General features: G+C 41.6%; 2 protein-coding genes across 8 annotated transcripts in view; both read left to right on the top strand.

The window, feature by feature from the left end:
- The first annotated feature begins 123 nt into the window (after positions 1-123).
- Positions 124-14,518, top strand: NDC80 (NDC80 kinetochore complex component). 7 transcript variants are annotated; one of them, XM_081918085.1, is made up of 17 exons: positions 124-144; positions 1,286-1,418; positions 2,893-2,982; positions 3,986-4,112; positions 4,632-4,804; positions 6,727-6,829; positions 7,355-7,444; positions 8,084-8,177; positions 9,499-9,605; positions 9,736-9,880; positions 10,255-10,460; positions 10,988-11,140; positions 11,548-11,637; positions 12,123-12,215; positions 12,697-12,827; positions 13,058-13,160; positions 14,091-14,518. In XM_081918085.1, exons 2-17 carry the CDS (start codon positions 1,318-1,320, stop codon positions 14,226-14,228), a joined length of 1,944 nt encoding a protein of 647 aa, XP_081774211.1. In that variant the 5' UTR covers positions 124-144; positions 1,286-1,317; the 3' UTR covers positions 14,229-14,518. The 7 variants fall into 7 exon arrangements, with proteins under 7 accessions (XP_081774211.1, XP_081774206.1, XP_081774207.1 ...); XM_081918080.1 differs by lacking the exon at positions 124-144 and adding an exon at positions 151-294 and having other exon boundaries at positions 1,289-1,418; XM_081918081.1 differs by lacking the exon at positions 124-144 and adding an exon at positions 152-294.
- Positions 14,519-17,769: 3,251 nt separating this feature from the next.
- The window catches only part of SMCHD1 (structural maintenance of chromosomes flexible hinge domain containing 1), a 63,076-nt gene continuing 61,737 nt past the window's right edge, over positions 17,770-19,108 (top strand). Inside the window, exon 1 of the mRNA XM_081917975.1 lies at positions 17,770-18,207. Coding sequence (XP_081774101.1) covers positions 18,052-18,207 — 156 coding nt within the window. The 5' untranslated portion in view covers positions 17,770-18,051. The remainder of the gene's footprint in view (positions 18,208-19,108) is intronic.

The raw sequence follows: 19,108 nt of genomic DNA on the forward strand, positions 1-19,108 counted from the left end.
CCATAGAGATGAAAACGTACTTGCTGTTGCGATCATTTCGCCCGTGAGGAGCGGCTTCCTCTTTCTGAGGGAAGTGACGTCGCCTCTCCTCCCTTCACGCTTCCTTATACTGAGGGAGCCACTGGTGACGTTCCTGATTGGCGGGTAATTTAAAAAAACAACCACCAACCAACCAAGAGCGGCTCCGCGGTTAGACCGAGAAGGGTCACAACGGGACCGGGGGCTGAAAGCCCTTTGGCGCAGGCGCTGCAGGCCTTGAGTGGGGTCGGGGGTTCTTCAACTCGACGGAAGGAGGTGATGGCGGGGGGAACCGTTTCTTTTCCCAGCGCCCTATGCAGGGAACGCCCTAATTTAAGGCTCCTCTGATCCTTCGCCGGTGGGCTGAGGCTCTGCGAAGCCTCCTGTCTCCTAATGTGAGATGCTTGGAAATATTCCTCTCTCTCCCGCTCTCCCATTCCGTTGGAAAGAAACCCTCCCTTAACCGCACCTTCTGGCCTCGGTGTGTTCAAGCGGGAGTTTTATTTATTGCTCTCGGGTAAAAGGCTGCCCAGGGCTGCAGCCTCAAGGGACGAAAGTGCCCCCCCTCCCGGTTCTCTGCTTGCTTCCCTTCTCAGGAAGGGCGCAGTTCCCCTCGACCTACTCTGCCTAACCCAGGGTGAGGGTCAGTGGCTGGGGGTGTGTGTGCAGGCTGCTCTGGGTGGCATCCCTGAAAGAGATGACGAAAATGAGTTTTAAAAAATAATTAAAAAAAATTGAGCTCACAAAACTTTTTAGTTCAGTCAACAAATGTAACGAAACGTGGCTGGCACTGGGTACCTTACCGCAGGGCCTGCATGGTGGCTTAGGCACCTGCAGGCTCCGCGCTGCCTGAAACAGCAGCGTGGGACTTGTGTCTGCCCTCCTCCTCTCCCTCAGCCGCCTGACAGCTGAGGGGGAGGCTCCATGTAGTGTGCCTCCTCCCCAGCTGCAGGACGCCGCACCTGGCACCCCAGCGGCTAGCTACACCACTGGCGAGGGTGCTGGAGCCTCCTCTCCTGCTGGGGCGGCTCGAGGCCCTTTTCTCGATGGGGCAGGACTTTCGTCTCCGAGATCCCCAGTCGCCTTCCTGCCTCGTGGTAGATGATGGTGACCTATTTATTTGTAGTCTGCCTTTTCCCTTGATGGGGTTCAAGGCAGCACACAGATAAAAAACCAACATAGACAGATGCCCAGCTTTTAAAAGAATAGCCTTGCTTGGACCTTCCCAGTTCTGTCGCTGACCAGGCAGTATCTTCACTCCCTCCAGCAGGCTTGCTCCTCTGAAGTTTGCCTACAACGATGCATCGCAGCTCCAGCACCAGCCGCCTCAGCTGCCGGCAGTCCATCCATCCTCTCAGGGTGCAGGATACCAACAAGGCGGTGCCCAATACTCCTCTAACGTAAGTAAGATAGGTAATTTCTCTTGTGGCAGGGTTTCATTCCTGAAAGACAAAAGGGGTCCTGGGATGCTGCTCAGAATCCTGAGTGTGTTATCTCCTGTCTAGCAGGTTACCCAATTGCATTATCTGGGTTTTGGCCACTCTTTCATTATTATAACTACTTAATTCCTGAATCCAGGTCACAGGCTCACCCTGTTCACACCTTAAATGTGCCCTTAAGGCAGGATTTGTGAGCACAGAGACAGTGGGGAGGTTTTTTCCCATTTCCTTCAACCTTGCAGAGAAATATTTGAGGTCATTTTGGGAAAGAGAAATTGGTTTCAGGACTTTTCTGTGGGTTTCAGACATGTGGTTTACATATTTGTATGTGTTTGCTTGGTACATTTATGAACATCGTGTGTGTGTGACCTTAAAATTCTTAGAACAGAACAAAACAACAACAACAAACCTGCCAATGCAATTCTCTGGTGACCTGCACCTGGAATGCTGGGTGCGCTTCTGATCTTCATACCTTAAAAAGACATTGTAGAGCTAGAAAAAGGCAAACATAATGTTCAAGGTGGAGAGCAGCTATGCGGAAAGGCTACAGCAGGCTTCCTCAAACTCGGCCCTCCAGATGTTTTTGGCCTACAACTCCCATGATCCCTAGCTAGCAGGACCAGTGGTCAGGGATGGTAGGAATTGTAGTCTCAAAACATCTGGAGGGCCAAGTTTGAGGAAGCCTGGGCTTACAGCATCAGGGCCTTTTTAAGCTTGGGGGAAAGGCAGGTAAGCAGCCAGGGAAGGGCGTGATGGAAGTATAAAGTTATACATAATGAGTTTGATTGGGGATAGTGTTTCCTCCTCTTTATCAGAACCAGGGGACATTAAGTGAACATGAATGCTGAGAGCTTCAGGGCGGACAAAAGGAAGTATTTCTTAGCGTAGCGCATAGTTAAGCCATGGAATTTACTACCACATGTAGGAGTGGCCACCAACATGAATTATTTTTAAAAGGGGCTAGACAAATTTATGGAGGATAAAACTATGCTCTACCTCCACTAGTAGAGGTGGTATACCTCTGAATACCAGTTCCTGGAAATTGCAAGTGGAAGAAGCAATGTTCCACTCAGATCTCATCCACAAACTTCCCATAAGCTTCTCACTGGTAGCATCTTTCAGCAAGGTTTGTCTTACATTCTTAAAGTACACATTTGGAAAATTGGAGTCCTATTGATGTCTGGTTTCTATTTTAGTGAGATTATTAAAGGTGTTGTATATAGCACATTAAAAATAAGCATAAGTCACAGTAAAAGGTATTTTTTTAAGGGTAAGCAAGAGTAAAAGTAATTAAGTGGATGTATATCGAACTTAATGTATGCAGCCTAATAACATCTGTATTGCACTTTGATACTAATAGCTGGCAACTTAAATGAACAGAATTTAAAGGTAACTTATTTCACTATGATGTGTGCAAATCAATATTCTTTTCAAGACAAGAGAGGAGGACAACCTTTGGAAAGCTGAGTGTGGGGAAACGTGGATCAGTGACATCGGAAAGGAAAACCAGTTTCTTTGGCAAAAGGTAATAGAACACACAGACAAAAAATCCTGAAAGGCCTACACTTGGCAGAATTTTTTAAAAAAGAAATGGGCATGAGGCTATTTAAGCCACAGCACCATTTAGAAGGCTGGAACAGTGTAACTTTGTGATGCTATTTCCAGCCAGCGGAAATGCTGCAACACTGTTATTTCCTATGCTTGGAAGTACCAGCTTAGAAGCTATACCTACCTGTCAGATGGCAATGGTGGTTGCTCATGAGTAACCAGTCAGGACTCCGACCTGTCTTTTACAGGTTTTATTTTGGTGCAAAACTATTTACAGTGCAGAACCACAAGTTCATGTCTGCCTCAATCGCTAGCAGAATCCGGGAGTGGTCGTTTCCAGGTCCTCCCCCAACATAAGAGCTTAGTCCCCTCCAGCCTTTTCCTTCCTTCTTTGCGTTTTGCACCTCTGAGTAGGGTGGGCGACGGATGAGGCGTGCTTCCCTCCTGGCCAGCTTAGCCAGAAGCGGAGCTGAGGCTCACGGCAGCATTTCCCCTCCCTAACCCCGGAGGTGTGGCTTTCCCCACCCTCAGACTGGCGAGGTGCAGCATCTTCTGGTCCCTCCCCCTCTTCCCCACTGGAGGTATGGCTTTCCCACCACAGGAAGAGGAATGCTTCGCAAGATTTTCGGAGGTTCCCTGTAACCCAACTGCCCCTCTGCTTCCTTTCCCTGTTCCGATGGCAGTCCCCTGACACTACCCTTTGAATGTGGAAGAACTCTACGTTGCTTTGTTTTTTCAAGCCAGATATAGAGCAGTTTAACACTTTTATTTGGCTAGAAATAACAATAAGAATACCTTAGGGAAAGAAAACCCCCCCACTTCACTTTAATTTTCTGGTGGAATACTGTGGTGTGGCAAGTTGAATGACTTTGTCAACTGTGAGTCTGACTTATTATTGTAACCTAACACTTGTGTCCAAGTAGCTCTGTTTGCGTAGTAGCAGCTAACTTGAGATTCTCATCTTACTCCTTTGTTTCTAGGACCAGTGGCCCTGGAAGCTTACGAAGCAGCCAGTATGGGGCATTTGGGAATATGGAAAAGATCAAGGAACCTAGGCCACTTCATGATAAAGCATATGTCCAGCAATGTATCCGACAACTCTACGAAGTACTTTTATTCCTGGGTTTGGAATATTTAGCTGATTTTAGTTGCCCCTGATTGATCCACCTTAGGAATCTCATTGTAAGATAAAAGGGGGGGGGGGGAAATACCCTAAGTAAATGAGCAGCTGGATTTTTAAAAGTGTTAAATACTTTGATACATATATTTTTTTTTAAATGCAAAGTGCTTGGTGCTGTTAGAAGAGGCATTCCTTTCTTTTATACTGGTAGGGGTGGGGATGCCTTTTCTAAGATGCCACCTTCTGAAAAAAGGATTTTTTAAAAAGCAAGCAACATACAAGACAAGTATTTTTGCTCGTACAAGTCTTTGTAGACAAATTCATTTAACTTGCATGGTTAGCTTTATTTGAGTGGTGCCCTAATTTGGATTGTGTGGTTTCATGCGGCTCTGGCGTGAAATCTAACATATATACACTATGTATAAGCTGTTCATAGATCTTTACTGTAATAAGAGGTATAATTTTAGATAACTAAATGTGATAGAAATATAACTTTCCCCCCTCAGTTTCTTACTACATATGGATATGGTCCTACCGTCTCTGTGAAGTCACTCCAGGCTCCATCTACTAAGGACTTTGTGAAAATCTTCACTTTTATTTATGGGCAATTTTGCCCTTCTTATGAGCTTCCCAGTTCTAAGTTTGAAGAAGAAATTCCAAGAAATTTTAAAGAGCTTGGGTAAGTACCAGGATAATATACTATATGCACATTTTTGTCAGTATGAGAACGTTGTCTACACTGCTAAAAACAGGAAACTCTGATCCGTGGGCTGAACTTCACCCACCAGATTGTTTAAGGGAAGCCACAACCATCCTCCCTATGTAAGGAAAATTTGGAGATTCCCTTATTGGAAGTCAATAATAAGGTAATGATTGCATTTGCAAAGTAGCAACCCAATTGTGGAAGTCACTACAAAGGATTCAAAGACAATACATGCATGCATATAGCATTGTAAAATCATTAAACCCACCCCTTCATTACATTAGTTCAACACAGTCATAAAACATCGTTTCAGCAAGTGTAATTAGCATTTTACACTTTTTGGCATGCTGCCAGGTGAAGGCATCATCATACTCTGCCCCTCAAACTGAGGGAGGAAGGAGCCACTAGGTGCCAGACCCAAGAAACATATTGCAAGTCTTCTCAATGGACTTCATCACATTGATTTAACCTTTTATCAAGGGGCAGTTTCCTCTGTAGCTCAGGTTTCCTCCCCCTTCAGTGCCCAATCCAAAGCCTGTAGGCATAATGTATGGCATTTGTTTTAATGTGAAATAACTACCATTGTGTAGTTCATTACTCATAAAACACTGGCTCACATTAAGAATACTATTTCATCTTTATCAAAAATGTAGAAATATGATCCATCTTTCCTATTTTGTGTAGGAAATGATAATTGGCTGGATCTAGACAGATCAAGGAAGCATTTCAGTTAAATGCATTGTGAACTTTATGAGAAATTGTGTTAGCAAAGATGGAACTCCACAGCGCCATCTGGTGTCACTGTTATAATGCATCCATATATAGTGGTACCTTGGTACTCAAACGACTAGCCGATTTGAGAACATTTTTTGGAAGCCGAACGTCCGACGCAGCTTCCGCAGCTTGTGATTGAGTGCAGGAAGCTCCTGCAGCCAATCGGAAGTTGCACCTTGGTTTTCAAACGGTTTTGGGAGTCGAACGGACTCCCAGAACAGATTAAGTTCGAGAACCAAGGTACCACTGTAAAACACACATAAAACACATTTTCTTTACCAATCTAGCTGAGTCCATTATACGTATAACTAGAGATTCCTACTCTGTGTCATTCATTCTCTTGAAGTGCTTGAGCATACAGCATGTGGTCTATCTCACTAACATATTGGCACAAAGTAAGTATATTGCAAATATTGACTGGGTGACAATTATGCAACAAGTCTTGACTTTAACCTGGTCTTTCTAGCTTTGATAACCTGTTGTTATCTTTTGACACAGGCATAGTCAATATGCTATGCACAGTCAACTTAAATAGCCAAATTGTGGATTGTAAGAAATAACAATAACTGAACTTTGGGCAGAGCAATCCTAAATGGGGCTAGGGAGCAACTGAATGGCAGAGTAGAGTCACTGCCACATCCCAAACCTTGCTGCTTGTCCTGGTATAGTGTGTTTGTGTGAGAGGCACAGATATGTGGTCTGTCTCTTACTGCAGTAGCACCAGGCTGGTGCACCTGAGGAGTCCTAATAGGGGACCACTCAGCAGGAAGCAGTCGTGGATCCAACAGATCCTTAGCTAGCTCTGCTCCACCCCTGTAATGCCCTGAATCAGAGCCCTACACTGGCTACCAGTGATGGGATCGTTGCTAGCAGTAAATAGCTTCTCAATTGACTGCTTTTGGCAACCTCAACAAGGTCTCTCAGGTGGCTGGGTTTTGCAGACAAACACCTCCACCATATCCTAATCTCTAGTGGGGTTGATGCATAATCAAAGTGGAGGGGGGAAATGCTTTTCACGTCTGACTACACTTCCTAACCTTAATATTAAATAGCATATATTTTTGTATCTTTTAAAAATCAAAATATATTACACAACTTTCTAATATTTTCTGCTTTTGTTATAGATACCCCTTTGCATTGTCAAAAAGTGCTATGTGCACAGTGGGAGCACCGCATACGTGGCCTCAGATTGTAGGAGCTCTGGTCTGGCTGATAGATTGTGTCAAGGTACCATAAAGCCATTGGAATAAGTCTCCAGTTACTTTTACAGGGTTTGCAAGTACTGTAAATCAAACATGGAAAGCTCGGGTTTACTTTTACTTTTTATATTTTTATAAACATGGAGACTCTACCTGAACAATATAAAATGTTTAAACTCGTAGCCATTTTGGACTCATTGTTCTTCTGGCGATTTTGGCAGCAAGGTTCTTTGCAACTTAAGAGTTCTAGAACTCCTTTGACTTTAGGTGATATAGAGAAGGCTCGGCCAAAGCAATAATATCTAGGTAATTTTAATACTGCATTTTCTTGGTTACATCTATTTTGGTAAATGTGGTATTGACAAGAGATTTGTACAGCTTCATTGCTGTTACCAAGGAAACCTACATACTCCTGTATAAATGTAAAGAAATCTACTTTGCACATTTATTCATGAACTGCGCTGGTCTACCGCAGCAGCTAGGTATCGGCTGTATTCTGTTGAATAGTACTAATTCATGCATGTTAATATATGATCTTCTCTGTCCTTTTCAGCTATCTTTTTATTTGAAAGAAAACATGCCATCATTTGATGAAGGGCAGACCTTGGAAGGAGAGACTGAAGATGGAATTATACATAACAAAGTATGTGATGTGAAATATCAGGAAACGTGCGATTTTTGCAAGAACACAAAAAAGCAATGTTCTGGTCTAAAGGAAGAGACATCTTCTCTTCCCCTCCCTCCTGATTTCCCCAACTCTGCCCCAACAGTCTCTTCATCTGTGAGCCTACACATAGGCAAAGAGTTTAGAACATTTTGAGAGAAACAGAAAAATTTCTACTGAGTTCTACTAATCTCATGCTTTAATTCCTGTTAATAGGCAGGGATGAGTATCCATCTGAGTATTTTATAATTCCATTTGTTTCAACAGTGTATCATTACCACCTCTTCTCTGCTCTCCCCACACACACAGTGGTGTATTTCCAAAATACAGTGGTGAAGATTTGCACCAATTCCTAAAGCACCCCTGCAAGTGTAGTTAGCAGACAGAATCATGCGCCTAATGTCCCTCAAAATACAAAAATCTTTTTTTTATTTGTTTGAAGTTCCATTAAAGCTCTAGCTAAAATGCAGCTGATTCCAGGAAATGTAGAAATAAATTACTTGGTTGCTCATCTTGGATTATTTTATAGACTTGCTACATAATACAGTTTTGATTGGCCTCTGCTTCTGTGGTTAAAAATCCCTATAATGAAACTGACTTGAATAACTTTATTTGCAGCTTTTTTTAGACTACACTATAAAATGTTATGACCATTTTATGAGGGGTGGAGACAGCTTTGAAGAATTCGATGCTGAAATATACTCCAAATTAAGTAAGTAGTTTTCATTTAAAAACTAAATAGAACTCAATGGGTGCAAATGCTAATCTTGTGGTTTCTTCAGCACTTTTCTGTAGTTAACATATTTTTTAAAAATTGTTAACCCATAGTGAACTTGTTGAAATATAATCAATCATTTAGTTAAATGGAAGAATCATATCTCAAAACCTTGTCACTTTGCCCAGCTCCCTTTTCTGTGAACCCAAGTACTTATATCTAGCCTCTAGAAATCATATGGATAAAAACAGTCCAATCCAGTCCAGGTATCTTTAGGAAACCCTATCCCTGGTTAAAGTAATCATTGATTATAAAAAATAAACAATTTGTGCTTGATAAACTACAGTTCCTGCATTTTATCAGTCTATTCTGACAGGCATGGGTTAGTTTTTAGGTCATTGGGGCATTCTAGTCAATAGTCCATAGGTATTTAATATTAAATATTGCTATTTGGCAGTATCCAGGTCCACAGCAGAGCTGCTACACTGGAGTAATGTGGGTAAGAGTATAGGATGCTTGATTAAATTTTAGCAAAAATATGGGGACTGATTTTTTTTTAAATGCCCCATAGACGTGGTGGTGGGAATAGTATTAGTGTCTCAAACAGCTTCAACCAGGCATCAGGTCTTCCTGTGCACACTATGTTTTGACAGAGAAATATGTGATGAACTAGTGAAAGCTTGGTACCTTAAATTCTTGTCCTCATACATTTGCCTTGCTTTCCATCTTTCCCTGAAATCTATTCCTTTTTTGATGTTTCCATATATGTTGCCCATTTACATTTCCGTATGGTGTTTCCATTTATCTGGTAGTTTCCATTTCTCCTATCCAACCAAACTATTCTAGCCTTGGTTGAACTGTAATATATTAAAAATGGTCCTAGGACATGCTCTCAGCCCCATGATGTAGCTTTTTGGCTAATTATGTACCGACATTGCCTGGATAATTGACTACTTGGGAGCCCTTTATACACCACCTTGAGTTCAATGATGAAATAAAGGTGGAATATAAATGTACCGAATAAAAATAAGTGCTAACTGAAACTTTTACTATATTCATCACACACAACTTGTATTTCATGTAAACAAGCAACAAAGTATTCCACACAGAGAGCAGTTAGGGCAATCTATTCTGCAATGCAGCAACTTCATTCCTTTTGGACATTGCATTGCAAAATAGCAGTGGCTTGTAAAATCTGCAGAAGCCTGTGTAAATTTGCTTCCTAATGTATTCTTTGTTCTGAGTTCCCTGTTTTGGTATAATTGGTGTTTTTGAGTTATTAGCAGGTTATTTTGACTTTTTTTTCTTTTTCTTTCAGAGGATCTGTTTAAGATAAATGAACATCATTTGGATGCGTTTGAAGCAGAACTAAAAAAGCTGAATGAGGAGATTGCAAAGCGTGAGAAGGAGAGAGAAAGTGAACCGGTGTGTAAATGGCTGTGGGAATACCATTTAAAATATCTTCCCCACATTTGTTTTATCTGCCATTCAGGATATGATTTCATTGCAGTATGTTAACTTATCTATTGTGGGCATTTGTTTTCTTTTTTTTAAGGACCGTTTAGGGAATCTACGGAAACTGAAATCATCTTTAAAGGCAGATGTTCAGAAATATAATGCTTACATGGCCAACCTGGAATCTCGCTCAAATGCGTTCAGTCAAAAATCAAAGAGTATTACGGAGGAGTTGGAGGCTGGTGGTAAGGACAAAACACTGCTCAACAGTAACTTGCTGTATAACTTATTTCATTGTCCCATCTAAGGTTTTCTAAAATAAAATATTGGGCATACCTCTGTATTGTAGTGAACTTTTTCCAAAGGAGGGATTTGCATAGAAATTATTTGTTTTTGAACTACTCTGAGCTGGTAAACAAAGTCAAGTTAGTCATATGAAGATAATTTTTAGAACTAAAATAAAGGTACCCTTAAAGTATATAGGGCTTATTCCAAACTATAAGACAGGTTCTTTTTTGTGGTATTTCCCAAGTGCTGGTGATCTGCAGCAACATCTTCGTAACTGGTTCTGTTTTTCATTTTGGGTTCCTAACAAAGTTTTACATGTTCTTAAATTTAGCCATGGAAATGGAAGCCCTGAAACAAGAGAATGCTCAACTGAAGTACATTTGTGATAATCAGAAGCACTCAGTTGCAGATATTGAGAGGCTAAAGAGTGAAATAGAGGAGTTGCTGCAGACAGTCAATAAAAAAACCAAGGAACTGGAGACAGAGCAACATCACTTGTGGAATGAGGAATTAAAATACGCTAGAGGAAAAGAAGAGGTATGTGAATCTACACTAATGTTTTGAAATCAGATATTCTGGCCACTCACAAAGTCTGCTACTTTATTCTTTCTAAACTGGATGAAATTGCAGAACTTGATTCTTGTGGTAGAAGAGTGATTGCTAGAATCCTAACGGTTTCTCAAGCAGCTAGAGCATGAGGTATAGCCACAATTTTGCTTTTAGTCTTTAACTTAAGCAATAGTAGTTGCAGTTCTGTTTGCCTGACACTGGATCCTGTTTCAGCTAAAACAGTGCATATTTTTGTTGAGAATTGGTGTAGCAAAACTGACTTGGATCAACTGCTGCCTGAGTCACTATAGTCTAACAACTACTTAACTTTTTACTGAATCATACTCTGAAAGACAATATAGAAAGGGTATTTTTTCCATGTTGAAGCACAAAACAAATGTTAACCAAAAAAGCACCAAATACTTTAGGTTTTGTTTCCTTGCTCTTGTCAATTTATCAACTGCAGTGTTTTAAAACTGTACCTCTTTTTGTGTCCCCTCCCCCCCCTTTAACAGATTGAAGCCCAATTGGCAGAGTTCCATAGAGGGGCTCGAAAGCTGAAACTAATACCTATAAATTCAGAGAACTCTGGCGGCCTTGATTTTGAGATTAAGTTTAAGCCAGATTCAGGGCCAAACTGTCTGGTCAAATACAGAGAACAAATTCATGTAAGTGTATGCTTATGTTTTGGTATAAATAGTCCTCTTTAAAAAGCCATGCAAAGTGTGTGGAGGGTAGATTTTAACATTGCTTACAAATGAAGAACACTTAGCAGAACTAATCTGTCCTACTTGTGGACTTCCCATAGGCTCCTGGATGGCAACTTGGTAAAGAGGATCCTGGCTGTCCTTATGATAGAATGGACAATGAATCAGAATGATAGTGTATTATCATAAATTTATTAAAATATAACTAGGTCTTCCAAAGTTGTCACAGTGGGATAAGGATGCAAGCAGTCAGGACTAATTTGGCCCCTTGGGTATCCTATCAGTTCATGGAAATCTCTTTCACTCAGTTTTTGTCTCTCTCTCTCCCACCCCCCACCCCCTTTACAATATCTCTATAATCATTACAGGTCCCACTTAAGCACCTCATAAGCAATACTGAAGATGAAATTGAAAGTGCAATAAAGAGGAAAATTGGTCTAGAAGAGGCATTAGAACAGGTGAGTGTCCAAATACTTTGGCTCCAATCGGAAGCCACTGCCTTTCAAAATTTTAACTGTCCCCAAAACAAAAAATATAAACTAAGTAGATTTGTGCTGGTGGTTAAGTACAGGTTAAGTACAGGTAACTAGTTAGTAGTGGAGGGAATAGCTGAAAGAATAGTGGAATGAAGAAAAGACCAGGAACTATTGGTGCCTTTAATCCCTTTTCAGCTACACACTTAACTTCTCTGAATGTATATATAGCTCATGCATTTTCAAACCCTGTTCTGCATGTAGGCTAAGTAGTGAAGGTTTAGATTCTTGAGATGCCAAATCTGACAATATGATTCTAAACTCATTCCCTGATCCTCTAAGGCAGCATGTTAGGAGTGTTCTGTCTGCCACTAGAAGTGTAGATGTCTAAGAAAAGGACTGGATACAGGGGCTACTTTGTTCCTTTCTTTTGCTATTGATATCTTTTTATTAAATGTATATTTTTGAAGGGAAGCACAATGGTAGCAGAGCAGAACAGCACTCTGAAAATGCTAAGAGAAGAAGGCCAAAAAATGGAAGATCATTATCAGCAAATAATGAAGGTAGGTAAAGTGTTGCTTAAACAGGTTTGAACACTTACAAAACAGTAATTTGTTTACTGTATTGCTAGTCTGCATCTGTTTATAAATATACATTTCTAAATAATTCCTTTAAAGTGCTGACTTAGGACAATCAATGTTTGCTTTTATGAAATGACGTCTGAAATGGGGAAGTGGTTGACTACTTCAATTGGCAAGCTTGTAAGAGACAAACTGCTTGTGACAGATAGTGTGTCTGAATTTTCATGAAAGCTTGAGGATACACCACAAGAGTCTTCACAGCCTCCACCTAGAATGGGAGCTAATTATCTGCTGGTGAAGAAAAATATTCCCTATCCTAGAGCAATATTCCGGAATTGAAACAAGGCCACTATATTTTATATTTATAGCCCTCCTCCCAATTTCCTCTTTGAATAGTGTCTATATACATGTTACAACCATGTCATTACATTAATGTATTCTGAAGTGATAATTCATATTGCAGAAAACTGAAGAAGAGGAAGAAAAAGGTATCCAAGAGCTGGAATCGTTGGAAAAACATAAATATTTGCTTGAGGGTGGAGTCAATGAAGGTGTCAGTGAAGCTAAGAAAGAGCTACAAGAACTCGAATGCCAGTAAGTGGAATAGTCTATTGAGATGTAGATGTAGGATCTGTTTTAAAATACACTAATGTATCTGAATTTTGTTGCTCTTCTGCAAGTGCTCAGTTATTTTTGAACAGTATCTATATTGAATGAATGTGCAAGAAAATATCTAACACCAAATTTGGTATGCCTTCACCCATTAAAATGAATAAGCATACTTAACAGTTTTGGATTGTAGTCATGATGTATTTACTCCCCAGATACCAAGTGGTTATGAAAACAACATCGGAAGAGAAACGGAGAGTGCATAAAAATCTACAACTCTGTCTGGAACTGACATCTAGCCATCTTGTGTCTGTAAAGGTAACTAATTCTACACTTAAACTGTTGTTTATTTTCATCAATCTGTGATTCCTTAAATGCTTATTCTTTCTTTAAGTGCTTATTTCTTCATGAGTGACCATACACAGCTTAATAACCATGCATGTGTTTTTCATATGGAGGGGCTATAGCTCAGTAACAGAGCAGAAAGATGTGCAAGCAGAAAGACCCAGGTTCAGTCCCTGGCATCTCCATGAGATAGGTGATGAGAAAGCCCTCAGTCTTGAGTCATTGGAGTGCTGCTCCCAGTCAGAACAGATAGCACTGAGTTTAGGTGGAGCAAGTGACCTGATTAGGTACATGGAAGCTTTGCAAATTGTGGGGAGATAAAATAATTTGGTACTTTCATATTATATTCCTGTTTCCATATATGTGTTGGAATTATGCCTGATAAAATACTACATATTATAGGTTAAGATTCATGGGTAGGTGTATTTCTCTGGCAGCCTAGAAAGAAGGCAAGCAGCTGCATATTGCAGGGGGTTAGACTACATGATCCTCAGGGTCCCTTCCAACTCTATGATTCTACGGGATTACTAATTTATTAAAATCATGCTATGCTAGTTTCTCAAAAAAATCCTGATCATACTGTATGATTTACTGCATGGGCATGTTTATTTGAATGCACATCTAACTGAGGGCAACAAAGTGCATTGGATGTATGCCTATGGTTCCTGATCCAACAAATGATATGCATGCAATAGCTTGTTTCTCTGTGTTGGTTTTCTTACCTGGGTCTGGACAAGAGTTTCTAGCACGGTGATGAGACATATTCCCAACATAACTTTGATTATGTTGCTTCTCCACAATGTTTGCTTTGTTTTTATAAAAGGTAAAAGGTTGAGATTTCTCTTCTGCTGCTATGCCTTTAAAAATTACAGTTCTAAAATCTGACCTCTTATTTTATTCTAGACCTACCTGACTGAGCAAAATGCAAAAGTTGATAGGGCATTTGGTAAACTGATGTCTGAAGATCCATTGGCAAACTTGAAAGAAATCCTAAATAGTTACAAAAAGAAAGTCGAGACTTTGTATGCTTCAGAAAAATAAGTGTGAAAACCTATTTGAATCTTTTACAAATAACATTATCCTATGCTTAACTTTACTTTATTTCCATATATTCCAATTTAGCATGTAAGTATTTTAAAGATGAAAAAGTTTTTTTTAAAAAAAAAAGCTGTGTTGATCCGGTACTGTGTTGTCACATGCTGTTAATATCCCTCACTTCGTTTAATGTCTTTACTTGAATGGGACTTAGCATCATGGATAGGCGTACACACTACACCTTTTCTAAGATGCTATCTGTCTCATTCACTTTTTGTAAATTGTTGCAGCCCTTCTTCAAAAATATTCTTGCAGGCAAATGGCTTCGTTTTTTATAATGACATACCAAAATCAATATACAAAACAAACTGTAGATACAAAGACTGTTCTTATACCAGCTTGTTTTTTTAACACATATAACTATTTTCCTATTAATATTGGGTTAAGTAATTTCAAAAGGCAATTAAGGGTTGGGACTTGGTCTAGTGAGCTATTTAGCACTATCTAAATTATCTGTTAAACTACTAATTTGTATAGTTCCCTGAAGAGTTTAATAACATGTACATGTTTTGTTAAATTTTATACTTTTCATCATTTGTATTATCCTATTTTTGTGTATTATTTTTGTGTGTTATCCATAGTTACCTTTATTAAATAGATGTTGCTTGCTACCCTGTGCTATATGCTATGGTGGTTTTTAAAATATATGAATGATGGCCACTCTCCTGGTCCTTAAGAAGGTCACCAAGGTTTTTCAAGGTGAAACCACTGTTACTAAGATAAGCTATGAGCACATAGTGGAAGGTGACCATGCTTTCTTCAGAAATACCCATGACATTGTTTGTACAGAGATGAATTGAAATGCAAAGTTCTCTGGTATTCCTGCATATTGTACAATCATACAGGATCCTAAGGCACTGCTCAGTGAACAAAAAGGGTCTTCAATCCAATGGAGGCGCTTGCTAAAAGGATAGGGAGGATTTTTGTGTGTGTGAATTTTCTTCATACATTAAGCTGCTCATGCTGCTTCAGACGACTCCTACCCTTAAGCAGGTTTTGCAAGAATGTAAAATCAGAAAAAGGGCCTCCTTCTTTAGCAGAAGTGGTAGGAAGATCGATTCATGAGTTCTTGGGATGCGGCACAATTGTCAAATGCCACTTTGCGGATGGAACTGAATAGTGAACTTTGAACAACAGCCTTGCTGTGTGTGCCAAGTTGATCAGGTATGAGATACACAGTTTGGGAATCTTTCTTTGCAAAAGGGGGATGCAAAGATACTAGGATGAACAACCAGACCACAACCTGTGGTCTTTCTTTGCAACAATTAAGACAAATAACCAGACCACAAATGAAGGTTCAAAGCTCTATTTTCTTAAACCGGTATTACACAGTGAGCAATCGGAGCCTTCTTCTCTTCTGACTAACCCATCCCAACCTTCTCATAGTGTGGTTACACACTGCCATCCTTCAATGTCTAATTTTATTATTTATTAGACATTTATTTCTGATTAATTATTCTATTTTTAAACTGTCTACAAACATCTATTCTTAATGATCCATGATTAATATATCCATTATTTACATTAATTTGAGATTAAACAATACTAGCCATACTTCTTTCATGTATATTCAACTTTTTATTCTTTCACATTTGAACACAGAATGTTCTTAACTTCTACTTAAAACTTTTTTTCTACTGGGAGGGGTTAGTGAAAGTTTATAGATTGCTAAGGAGCACAGCTAATATCAAATAATGGAGTTTTAACAAAAAAAATGGAGTCCTAACAGAGAGAAATAGGAAATTCTTCTTTATTCCTAGATTTTATATGATTACTAGGGGTTTCTGTCTGCTTGAAAAGTCCCCTAGAGCATCACTGTCCTACCCCAGCTGACAGCAGCACCCCAACATGTGCCAGCTTATTCCATAGTACCAGCATCCTCTCTCTGAAGCATCTCTTGCCCTGCAGGGCACATCTGAGCTTAACTGTTTCTCCCTGCTTCTAGTGACATCACTCCACCACCCTCCCCTAAATCAAGCCCTTTTTATCTACAGAGGGAGGACTCCATTCATTTGTATTCTAACACCTATTTCCTTTGATGCTTTGAATTCCTAATGGTTAATCCCACCAGGTGGTCCCCTCACAAAGAAGTTTGCCTGACTTCATTAACACTTGTTTATTTGGATAGGATTATAATGTCTAATACACAACCCAGGAAGTGTGCCTATTTAACTAGCTTTTATCTGCTAATTACTGATGGGTCCACCACACCTCTTCCTACCCCTAATACACATTTGGGTCTGGCTATTTTCCCCTTCTAATGTATTGGCTCTAATAAATTTCTAACAGTTATTAAAGCCAAGCACTTAGCACCCACAGATCGATACCATTTCTCAGTAGCACACATCCATATTTAAAAATATAACAATAAAAGGTAGATAAGTTGATTTTATTTAATATATTATAATTCTTGTCCTATAAAAAAGAAAGGCTTGGATTGCCATGTTGGTACTAGCCAAGCTGCTCTAGGAAGGAAGTTTCAAAGCTGCCATGTGGTTGAATGGCACTTTAAAGTATGAGACACTACTCTCCTGCTCCAAGGTCTTAATGTAGAAATTCACACAGTAGAGCAAATGGGGAAGGAAAGGAAATAAAGTAACCCTAGATAGACATAAGTCCTCTGGGCAATAGGGATTGTGTCAAAAGTTTCATAGAAAAGCTATGATTGGCGGAGGAATTTGAAGGAAGAAAGTAAGGAAGTAATGGAAGCAGTTACAGGTATAGGAACAGCAAGGAATAAAGCAATTATTTAAGGGAGCAGCAAACTCAAACAGCTAACAGTGATAGAGTAATCTGTGTGAAGGTAACATTTATGGTTTTAATAGTGGAAAGGTAAGAGTGGGAAGGCCTTGGAGAATTCTGAAAGTAAGCAAACATGTTTGAATGGGATATGGAAATAGAAAGGAGGCCAGTATAGGATTGAAGGAGTAATGTGTAACCAGGCAAAAGGTGCATGATGTGGGCAGCAAAGGAAATCAATCTACATTAGATTGGCAACAGACCAGTCTAGACTGAAAGGTGCTAAGAATGAAAGAAGGGCCGTGCAATCGTCACCAAATTTGGTGAGAAGTGCTGCTGGGTAGCATGACATGCTGCATGACATTCCAGGTACAGCAGTGAATCCAGGAGAACACCAGCCTGTGAATATAAATGAGCTGGTTCTTTTCCCCAAATAGGGAAATCCTCCACTGCTGTCCTAGGCCACTATGGCATAGGCCCGCTGATCCAACACGCATTACGAAAAGAGAAAGGACTTTTCCATCACTGGGAAGGGCACTTGGGGGGAAACACTCCCTCCCGTCACGAGTAACTTAACGGCCAGTGGAATAGCGGCGGTTTCGCTTCCCCCTTTTCACGTCAGCGGCGATCGCGCCCTTGATTCTCGGGGCGAGCCGGGTTCCGACATCGCCAGAACAATAGTTGCCATGGTGCGTTTCACAGCGGACGTGACGTCCTTGAACTAGAACTGGCCGGACCCCCCTTGACAGCCGCCGGATTGAAACTCCCGCGAGCGCTTTCGCTTCCGGGTTTGCCCCCCTCCCTCGCCCCGCCCCCCGTCCTAATCGCCTCACTCTTTGGGTTTTGTTCCCCGCAGCGGGGCGCCGCCCCCTCGGGCAGACTCAGGCCCCGCCCCAATCCAGGCCACGCCCCTTTCCTCTGCCTTCGCCGCTGCTGCTCCGAGCTGGGCGAGCCGCGGCGGCGGATGCGGGCGGCTCGGTGGTTGAGCTGAGGCGCTCGCTCGCTCGCTCGCAGGGAACTGTCAGTCAACATGGCAGCGGCAGAGGAGACGGCGGAGAGGGAAAGCGGCGGCGAAGTCCTGTCTGTCTACGTGTTCGACCGGCGCCAGGCGGATTCGGACGGCGAAGACAAAGTTGTGAAGTGTCCTGAGGGAAACTACGGCGCCTTCCGTAGCGCCGTGTGCCAGGTGAGAAAGCGCTTGTGAGGGCTGGGGGGGGGGGAGAATGGGGCGTCACGGCATAACGGGCAACCGACGGATGGGGAGCCAGCAACCCAGCCCGCTTTTTGGTAGGGTGCTCGAAGAGCCCGGACTCGAGGGCGCCCGGTGGCTTCTCTGACACGGGGGCTGGGGGGCGGCGAATAGCGCGAGGGGTGTGGGGGCTTCTCTTGACACGGGTGGGCGAAAAGGCGTGAAATGGCCCGGCGGCTGAGCGAGGTTGACGGTGGCGGTGTGAAGCGAGAGCGCGAGTGTCTCTTGCGTGCAGGGAGGATGGCCCGCTCGGGAGGAGCAGAGCTGTCATGTTGAGAAGGAGCAGGAAATGCTCGCCCTGCAGGTCCCTCGCTGTGAACTTGCGGCTTGCCAAAGAAGTCTGTTAGGCTGTTTCGGATGGGTGCTTGTTTTTCTTGTCTCTTTCACTCTAAGAATAAAAATCTCATCATTGGAGGATTTGCAGCGCCTCTTCGGCATCTTGGATTTGCACGAAGTCAAGGGGAAGGGGGTGTAAGAGAAAGCGGGTTGCAGCACGAGCGCAGCAGCCTTTGGCGTGGGAGCTAGAAGGGAAGGACACGAAACCGAAAGTGGTGGGAAAGGTCCGGAGAGATTGCTGTTTTAAAGTTTTGACAATCAGAGCTGGCTTCAGTACAGAAGCTGTTGTAACAGAGCCTGGCCAAACTCCCTTTTTACTGAAGCCTTATTTCAAGTAACCACTTTCCCCCTCAGTGCCCTCCTTGCTCCAATCAAATGTCTGCCATTGTTGAAAACTGTGTTTCTCACATTATCTCCTCTGCTTACTCTACGAAAACCTCTGTTGTTGTTTGAAACCTCAGTTTTCCTGTTAAGAGTCTCTGCAGCTCAGCTTGCTTTACTC

The sequence above is a fragment of the Podarcis melisellensis genome (assembly GCF_964234715.1).
Source record: "Podarcis melisellensis genome assembly, chromosome: 7".
NCBI classification, from domain to species: Eukaryota; Metazoa; Chordata; class Lepidosauria; order Squamata; family Lacertidae; genus Podarcis; species Podarcis melisellensis.